Source organism: Amblyraja radiata, chromosome 35 (assembly GCF_010909765.2).
Source record: "Amblyraja radiata isolate CabotCenter1 chromosome 35, sAmbRad1.1.pri, whole genome shotgun sequence".
Taxonomy (NCBI): domain Eukaryota; kingdom Metazoa; phylum Chordata; class Chondrichthyes; order Rajiformes; family Rajidae; genus Amblyraja; species Amblyraja radiata.
Window position 1 is genome coordinate 19,062,991 of NC_045990.1, and position 9,428 is coordinate 19,072,418.

Genomic DNA, 9,428 nt, shown 5'->3' on the forward strand with positions numbered 1-9,428 from the left:
GCATGTTGGCCGGTGTGGGCAAGTTGGGCTGAAGGGCTGGTTTCCACGCAGTATCACTGTACGATTCTAAGAGGCATCTCAGGACATTGACCGACCAAATCGATGCAATATTTCAATTCATATCCCTATAAAAATTTCAACCATCCCCATAATCTGCCATGAATTTTTTAATCAGTTTACATTTTGACACCAAACTTTAGTTTAGTTTAGGTTAGTTTAGAGATACAGCTCGGAAACAGGCCCTTCATCCCACTGAGACCGTGCCGACCAGCGATCCCCGCACACTAACACTATCCTACACACACCAGGGACAATTTACATTTACACCAAGCCAATTAACCTACAAACCTGTACGTCTTTGGAGTGTGGGAGGAAACCGAAGATCTTGGAGAAAACCCACGAGAGTCGTGAGGAGGACGTACAAACTCCGTACAGACAGCACCCATAGTCGGGATGGAACCCGTGTCTCTGGCGCTGCAAACACTGTAAGGCAGCAACTCTTCCGCTGTACCACTGTGACTGCCCTAATTGACTTTTATTAGGACAGCTTTTGTTCATAGTGGTTTCGAGCTTCCATGTTGTGTAGGCACACGAGGAAGGATATTCAATGCATCAGCGAGCCACATCTGGAAAATGCTTGTAAACATCTGGGCGAAGGAGAGATCTGCGGGAGTAGTCCTGGGGGAGGGGCGGCCGTGGGAGAGGGGGGGGTGGCAGAACGACGATGGGCTTCACGTTGATATAGGCCAGGACATCAGTCACATCCAGGTCTCGTACCTCACCACAGGCCTCCACGTCACGCGATTCTACTGCACCTTCTAGATCTGTTGGAACAAGCAGACCCGCTCCCTGGTTTAGATTGCACGTGTAGCGAGGACATCCAACCAGATCAGATATACCCTGGGCCTACCTGCTCTCCCCCTTTAACTCCCCCTTCCATTCCCACACTGACCTTTCTGTCCTGGGCCTCCTCCATTGCCAGAGTGAGGCCCAGCGCAAATTGGAGGAACAGCACCTCATATTCTGCTTGGGCAGCTTACACCCCAGCAGTATGAACATTGACTTTTCTCATTTTAAGTAATAGCCCTGACCCACGGTGCGAGTTCATTCCAAGAGCTCTCCCAAGTTTAAAAAAAAATCAATCTCGTGGTAAGCACGGAGAATGAACGTAGCGGGTACGTCGGAGCTCGGGGACGTCTCTTAGCGCTAACGGCAGGTACTCGGGAAGACTCGCTAACGGCAGGTAAGCACGGGAAGACTCGTGAAGATTTTTCAACATGATGAAAAATGTCCACGAGAGCCCCGAGTACCGACGAGTGGCCATTACCGTAAATTTCCGAGTTCGAATCAGGGCAAACTCGGGAGAACTCTTGGAATGAACTCGTACCGTGGGACAGGGCTTTAACCCTGGCTTTCCCTCTCTCATTATATAATATAAAATAATATAATATAATATTATAATATAATATAATATACTATGATATGGACAATAGACAATAGGTGCAGGAGTAGGCCATTCGGCCCTTCGAGCCAGCACCGCCATTCAATGTGATCATGGCTGATCATCCCCAATCAGTACCCCGTTCCTGCCTTCTCCCTATAACCATATATTGATTGGTAAAATACATCGATAGATGCTCCTGAACACATCATCAGTGATGTAACCTGGGGTCATTGGGTGTTTCGGGTCTTTCAACATCAGACACCCTCGCCCAGGCGACCCAGCCGTGGTTGATCAGACCACGACTTGTGTTCAGGTGGCATTCGCTCCTCCCCATGGACCTCCTCTCCTGATCCAGAGCCATCTCGAGGCTTACTCCGCTGCCTCTCCGGTGTTCTTGTTGGCTCTTCTCCTCGCCACTCCGTTGATGCCCAGTGCACTCTGCAAAACCTCTGCAGCCAACCTCGATGGGCAAACGCCTTGCCTTCCAGCCCTGCTTACGGCAGTCTATGACCAGCTCTTCATACTTGGTCTTCTTCATAATATGATATGATGTGATATATTAATATAATAAGATTGCTAAGGGCTTGGACATACTAGAGGCAGGAAACATGTTCCCAATGTTGGGGGAGTCCAGAACCAGGGGCCACAGTTTAAGAATAAGGGGTAGGCCATTTTGAACGGAGATGAGGAAACACTTTTTCTCACAGAGAGTGGTGTCTGTGGAATTCTCTGCCTCAGAGGGCGGTGGAGGCAGGTTCTCTGGATGCTTTCAAGAGAGAGCTGGATAGTGCTCTTAAAGATAGCGGAGTCAGGGGAAATGGGGAGAAGGCAGGACCGGGGTACTGATTGGGGATGATCAACATTGAATGGCGGTGCTGGCTCGAAGGGCCAAATGGCCTACTCCTGCACCTATTGTCTATTGTCTAATAAACTCTGTACGTGGTCAGGATTGAACCCGGGTCCCTGGCATTGTGAAGCGGCAACTCTACCGCTGCGCCACCGTGTCGCCTATGAGGAACGGTCTCCCCTTTCCTAAGCCCCAGCTCGCATGTTACATTGTGGCCACAGGGCGATGGGGTGGGGTTAGTTGTGGGTGAGGGACACACAGTGTGACGTTGGGCGGCCATAGTGGTGGTAACGGGGGGCACTCACCGAGGATTTGGTCAGCGGCTGGCTGGTCGAGGCTGTGTCGGTGTAGCTGCTCCTCCAGTCACCACATGCTCTGTCCCAGCAACTCCGGTAGCCCTCCCTCACCTACAGGGGGCAGTACACGGGTCAGTGGGGAGGGGAGTAGCGAGATGGAGGGGGGGGGGGTGTAGTGAGGGGGAGGGGAATGGGAGGGGAGGAAGGGGAGTGGGGGGAGAGAGTAGACAGGGAGGGGAGGGGGGAAGAGAGTAGGGAGATGGATGGGAGGGAGGGGGGGAGAGTGGGGAGTTGGAAGGGGGGCAGTGGGGGAGGGAGGGGTGGGGGTAAATGGAGCTGAGGTGCGGCAGCTGGGAACAGGGTGAGGTGCAGGGAGTAGAGCAGCAGAGGAGGGGAGTGGGTAGTTGAGGGGTTAGTGGAGCGAGGGGTGGGGATGGAGGGGAGGTGGGGTGGAGGGGGGAGAGATGTGGAGGGGAAGGTGGAGGTGGGGGAGGAGGGGGAGGCGGGGGGGGATGGAGGAGAAGGTGCTAGAGAGGGAGGAGAGGTGGGGAGAGGGAGTGAGACGGGGGGGTGAGACAGGGGGGGGGAGAGGGGTGGAGATGAAGGGAAGGTGGAGTGAGTGGGGGTGGGGGTTGGAGTGCGGAGGGGCTATGAGGGAGAGGGAGGGAGGGAGGAGTGGAGTGAGTGGGGGTGGGGGTCAGGGGATGTGGAGATGGAGGGGGAGTTGAGGTAGGGATGGACTGAGTGGGGGGGGAGGGGGGGGTGAGCGATGACCTTGCACGGAGCCGGGCCGCGGGTGGGACGGACTGTACCTGCGGGTTGAAGACACAGAGAATGAGGAAGATGAGCGTCCCCTGCAGGCTGTGGATGATGGTGAACATGTAGGTCAGCACGGTGGTGGAGTCCTGGAAGTGGAAGAGGCTGAGGATCCAGGTACAGCCCAGCACCAGGCATTGAGCGATGGCCTTCACCGTCAGCATCCTGTGGGAGGATCAGGGAGACAGGGTCAAGTGCGGCCATCGCTCCGGCCCACATCTTTAAGGTGCAGGGGAAAAGATAGACTCTGGACTCTGGGTCTCGATTCCCTGGAGCACAGGATGATGAGGGGTGATCTTATAGAGGTGTATAAAATCATGAGGGGAATAGATCGGGTAGACGCACAGAGTCTCTTGCCCAGAGTTAGGGAATCGAGGACCTGAGGATATTTAGTTGAGAAATGCAGCGCGGAAACAGGCCCTTCGGCCCATCGGGTCCACACCGACCAGCGATCACCCGTTCACACTAGTCTTTGTTATCCCACTTTCCACACCACTGCCGACACACTTGTGACAATTTACAGAGGGCACATTATCTAACAACTGTACAACTCCTCCCCTTCTGTCGTGGGATAGACTGACTCCCCTCCCCTCCCACCCCCCCTCTTCGAGCCAGCACCGCCATTCAATTGATCATGGCTGATCATCCCCAATCAGTACCCCGTTCCTGCCTTCTCCCCATATCCCTGACTCCGCTATTTTTAAGAGCCCTATCAAGTTCTCTATTGAACGCATCCAGAGAACCTGCCTCCACCACCCTCTGAGGCAGAGAATTCCACACTCACCACTCTCTGTGAGAAAAAGTGTTTCCTCGTCTCTGTTCTAAATGGCTTACTCCTTATTCTTAAACTGTGTGGCCCCTGGTTCTGGACTCCCCAAACATCGGGAACATGTTTCCTGCCTCTAGTGTGTCCAAGCCCTCAACAATCTTATATGTTTCAATGAGATCCCCTCTCCACCTTCTAAACTCCAGAGTGTACAAGCCCAGCTGCTCCATTCTCTCAGCATATGACAGTCCCGCCATCCCGGGAATTAACCTTGTAAACCTGCGCTGTACTCCCTCATTTAGCTCTGAGGGCTCAGGGAATCAATGGATATGAGGAGAAGGCAGGAACGGGGTACTGATTGGGAATGATCAGCCATGATCACAATGAATGGTGGTGCTGGCTCGAAGGGCCGAATGGCCTACTCCTGCACCAATGTTCTATGTTCCTATCTGTTCTGGGTAATTCCAGCCCCACCCACCTCGTGTCCTTGATCTTTGTGACCTGCGTGTTGAGCCGCGTGATCTGTCGTCTCAGCATCCTGAGCGTCACGATGAACAGAACCGTGTTAAACTGCGGAGAGAACAAGAGGGATGGATACACGTGTGTGATAACAATACAGGCCGCCATTAGCAGAACCGTGATTAGTCTATCTGGACCCTCACACTCACCACCGATGTGTTTATCATTAGTTTTAGTTTAGAGATACAGCGCGGAAACGGGCCCTTCGGCCCACCGAGTCCGCACCAACCAGCGATCCCCGCACACTAACACACACTGGGGACAGTTTACATTTATACCAAGCCGATTAACCTACAAACTTTTACAATAGTCAATAGACAATAAGTGCAGGAGTAGGCCATTCGGCCCTCAGAGCCAGCACCGCCATTCAATGTGATCATGGCTGATCATCCCCAATCAGTACCCCGTTCCTGCCTTCTCCCCATATCCCCTGACTCCGCTATCTTTAAGAGCCCTATTTAGCTCTCTCTTGAAAGTATCCAGAGAACCTGCCTCCACCGCCCTCTGAGGCAGAGAATTCCACAGACTCACCACTCTCTGTGAGAAAAAGTGTTTCCTCGTCTCCGTTCTAAATGGCTTTCCCCTCATTCTTAAACTGTGGCCCCTGGTTCTGGACTCCCCCAACATTAGTGCGGGCGTCAGGGGTTATGGGGAGAAGGCAGGAGAATGGGGTTAAGAGGGAGAGATAGATCAGCCATGATTGGAGTAGACTTGATGGGCCGAATGGCCTAATTGTACTCCCATGGCTGATGGACCCTCCGCTGTTGCGTGCAGTGTGTGGTGTGTTGAGCTGTACGGAACATCAAGCGAGGGACCGCCTGTGTAGAATTGAAGCGGAGCTCAGTGAGGAAGTGTCGCGACTGATCTGTGTGATCTTGCAGCTTCCCCGTTATACATTCCACATCCTCCCCAACAAGCGGTGAACTCTGCTCCCATCCTGCCAGCAATAACATCAACAAACACACTGGCCCTGCATCCAAGTTTCATAGAAACATAGAAAATAGGTGCAGGAGGAGGCCATTCGGCCCTTTGAGCCAGCACCGCCATTCATTGTGATCATGGCTGATCGTCCCCAATCAATAACCTGTGCCTGCCTTCTCCCCATATCCCCTGACTCCATTAGCCCCTAGAGCTCCATCTAACTCTCTCTTAAATCCATCCAGTGATTTGGCCTCCACTGCCCTCTGTGGCAGGGAATTCCACAAATTCACAACTCACTGGATGAAAAAGATTTTTCTCACCTCAGTCTTAAATGACCTCCCCTTTATTCTAACACTGTGGCCCCTGGTTCTGGACTCGCCCAACATTGGGATCATTTTTCCTGCATCAAGCCTGTCCAGTCCTTTTATAATTTTATATGTTTCTACAAGATCCCCTCCCTCATCCTTCTAAACTCCAGTGAATACAAGCCTAGTCTTTTCAATCTTTCCACAAATGACTGTCCCGCCATCCCAGGGATCAATCTCATTAACCTACTCTGCACTGCCTCAATGACAAGGATGTCCTTCCTCAAATTCGGAGACCAAAACCCTACACAATACTGCAGATGTGGTCTCACCAGAGCCCTAACACAAAACCTGACACAAGCTTTTTGTTTCCTGACACAAAAAGCTGGAGTAACTCAGCGGGACAGGCAGCATCTCTGGAGAGAAGGAATGGGTGACGTTTCGAGTCGAGACCCTTCTTCAGACTGGTTAGGGATAAGAGAAACGAGAGATATAGACGATGATGTGGAGAGATAAAGAACAACGAATTAAATATATGCCAAAAAGTAACTAGATATCTGATGGTAGATAAAAATGCTGGAGAAACTCAGCGAGTGAGGCAGCATCTATGGAGTGAAGGAATAGGTGATGTTTCGGGTCGAGACCCTTCTTCAGACTGATGTGGGGGGGGGGGGGGGAAGAAGAAACAAAGAGGTGGAGACAGTGGGCTGTGGGAGATCTGGGAAGGGGAGGGGAAAGAGGGAGAAAGCAGGGACTACCTGAAATTGGAGGTCAATGTTCATACCGCTGGGGTGTAAACTGCCCAAGCGAAATATGAGGTGCTGCTCCTCCAATTTACGGTGAGACTCACTCTGGCCATGGAGGAGGCCCAGGACAGAAAGGTCGGATTTGGAATGGGAGGGGAAGTTGAAGTGCTGAGCCACCGGGAGATCAGGTTGGTTGCGAACCGAGCGGAGGTGTCTTAGATATGTGATGGTATAGTTACCAGAATGATGGCACAGACTGGGGCAATGAAACTCCAGATAAGTCCTTTATCAATTGACAACCAGCAGCTGAAAGAGAAAAAAGGAAGTGTTGATGTTACACAAGAAACACAGGAGCAGCCTGTGGCCCTTCGAGTCTGTCCTGTCACATCACATGATCATGGGTGATCTTTGAGATAGTTGTACAGGACGTTGGTGAGGCCACACAGAGTATTGTGTTCAATTTTGGTCACCCTGCCATCGGAAACATGTCGTGAAGCTGGAAAGAGTGAAGGGAAGATTTACAAGGATGTTGTCGACATTTGAGGGGCTGAGAGGTCCTGATTCTTTCCTGTACAACTCTAGGCCTCCAAGCTGCTGCCTGTTTTTTCTTCCTGAACCAAGGAGCTTTCATTGAAATAATCTCAAGTTATGAAGTACAGGAAAGATCAAAACCGCCCAGCAATTTGCAAACATCGATCATCAATTGTCGAATGACAACATTATCATCCCTAACGACGATGCACTCACCCCCCCCTCCCCACCCACCTGGGATCAATGATGGTGGTGGCGGTCGAGATTGGGGCGAGTGGGGTGCCAGAGGCTGCTTCACCGAAAACAAAGGGGGACCCTTGTGTGGGGGGGGGGACACAAAGAGGTGAGGGCCCAGAGTGGGGGGGGGGGGGGGGGAGGGGCGCTGTGGGGGAGACAGGGGGGACGGCACTGTGTGTGGGGAGCAAAGGGGGGTCAGAGTTCAGGGTGGGGGGGACCTCTCTGTATGGGGGCCAGAGTGGGGGGGGACCGCTGTGGGGTGGGGGAAGGGGGACAAAGGGGGGCCCAGAGTGGGGGGACCGCTATGGGGTGGGAACAAAGGGGGACCCAGAGCCAAGAGTGGGGAGGGCCCGCTGTCGGGGAGGGGCCCGCTGTTGGGGAGGGGGGGCAAAGGGGGACCTGGAGTGGAATACTTTGTCACTTTGTCGATGTCCTTTATATGGCGACTGTTTGCATACCTTGAGTAAGACTATGACTCGTCACGTATGACAATGAAGTTACCACTCCGTCATACTTACTGCTGGCTTGATCCGTAGCCGCCGGGGTTTGTTGCCGCGGACACGACCACGATGATGGCGGGCAGCCCGTAGCTGAAGGGGTACATGAACCAGCGCAGAGCCCGGTGGGCACCCGCCGCGTTGATGCGCTGTAGGTTCCTCACCATCACATGTAGGTGGAGGCCCTCCACGCACATCCACGCGAACGCCACCAGGAACAGGTAGTGTAGGCAGCCGGCTACTACACCACACAGGGCCTGTAACACAGGGTGATGTCAACATCAGTACCATCCCCACACACACACACACGCACGCACACTCCACCACCCCACACACACGCACGCACGCACACTCCACCACCCCACACACGCACGCACGCACGCACACACACACCACCACCACACACACACACACACACCACCACCCCACACACAGACACACACACACACACACCACCACCACACACACACACACACCACCATCAACACACACGCACACACACCACACACACACACACACACACACACACACACACACACACACACACACACACACACACACACACACACACGCACACGCGCACACGCCACCACCCCGCTCAGCCTCTGCGGAAAGCGGAGAGCGTTGGAGATGGGAAGATGTGGCTGGTGGTGGGATCCCGTTGGAGGTGGGGAAAATGCTGGAGGATTATGTGCTGGTAGGGTGAGAGGTGAGGACTAGGGGGGACTCTGTGCCTGTTGCGACTGGGGGAGGGGGATGGAGGGTGGAGCTGTGGTGACACGAGTGAGGGCCTCATCTATGAACACCCGTTCCCTTAGGAATGAGGACATCTCAGATGTCCTGGTATGGATAACCTCATCTTGGGCGCTGATGCGACGTGGACAGAGGAATTGGGAGTAGGGGATAGTCCTTGCAGGAAGCATGTTGGGAAGTAGAGTCTAGATAGCTGCGGGAGTCATTACAGTAGGTTTATAATGGATGTCAATTGATAGTCTATCTCCTGTAGATAGACAAAAATGCTGGTGAAACTCAGCGGGTGAGGCAGCATATATGGAGCTAAGGAATAGGCAACGTTTCGGGTCGAGACCCTTCTTCAGACTGTGATGGAGACGGTGAAATCAAGAAATGGTCGGGAGATGTCGGAGATAAGGGGGGGACCCCATTTAAAACGTACTGGATAGTAAAAGGCTTGGATAGAGTGGATGTGGAGAGGATGTTTCCACTGGTGGGAGAGTCTAGGACCAGAGGTGGGATCCCTCAGAATTAAAGGACGTTATTTTAGGAAGGAGATATGGTGAATCTCTGGAATTCTCTGCCACAGAAGGTAGTTGAGGTCAGTTCATTGGCTATATTTAAGAGGGAGTTAGATGTGGCCCTTGTGGCTAAAGGTATCAGGGGGTGTGGAGAGAAGGCAGGTACAGGATACTGAGTTGGATGATCAGCCATGATCATATTGAATGGCGGTGCAGGCTCGAAGGGCCGAATGGCCTACTCCTGCACCTA

At 52.9% G+C, this 9,428-nt stretch overlaps 1 protein-coding gene across 1 annotated transcript; it reads right to left on the reverse strand.

Annotated features, from left to right (window-relative positions):
- Positions 1 to 612: 612 nt before the first annotated feature.
- LOC116991879 (adhesion G protein-coupled receptor E3-like) lies at positions 613 to 8,149 on the reverse strand. The gene is made up of 6 exons (XM_033050855.1): positions 7,947 to 8,149; positions 6,900 to 6,966; positions 4,648 to 4,739; positions 3,400 to 3,568; positions 2,597 to 2,698; positions 613 to 849 (listed from the first exon to the last, which is right to left on the reverse strand). The coding sequence occupies exons 1-6, from the start codon at positions 8,120 to 8,122 to the stop codon at positions 613 to 615; spliced, it is 843 nt and encodes a 280-aa protein (XP_032906746.1). The 5' UTR covers positions 8,123 to 8,149.
- Between the last annotated feature and the right edge of the window lie 1,279 nt (positions 8,150 to 9,428).

Coding starts and splice junctions, on each gene's coding strand:
- LOC116991879 (XM_033050855.1), bottom strand. CDS start 8,122: ATGTGCGTGGAGGGCCTCCACCTACATGTGATGGTGAGGAACCTACAG. Junction 2,699..3,399: donor TCTGTGTCTTCAACCCGCAG/GTACAGTCCGTC, acceptor TGCCCCCTGTAG/GTGAGGGAGGGCTACCGGAG. Junction 850..2,596: donor AGCCGCTGACCAAATCCTCG/GTGAGTGCCCCC, acceptor AATCTAAACCAG/GGAGCGGGTCTGCTTGTTCC.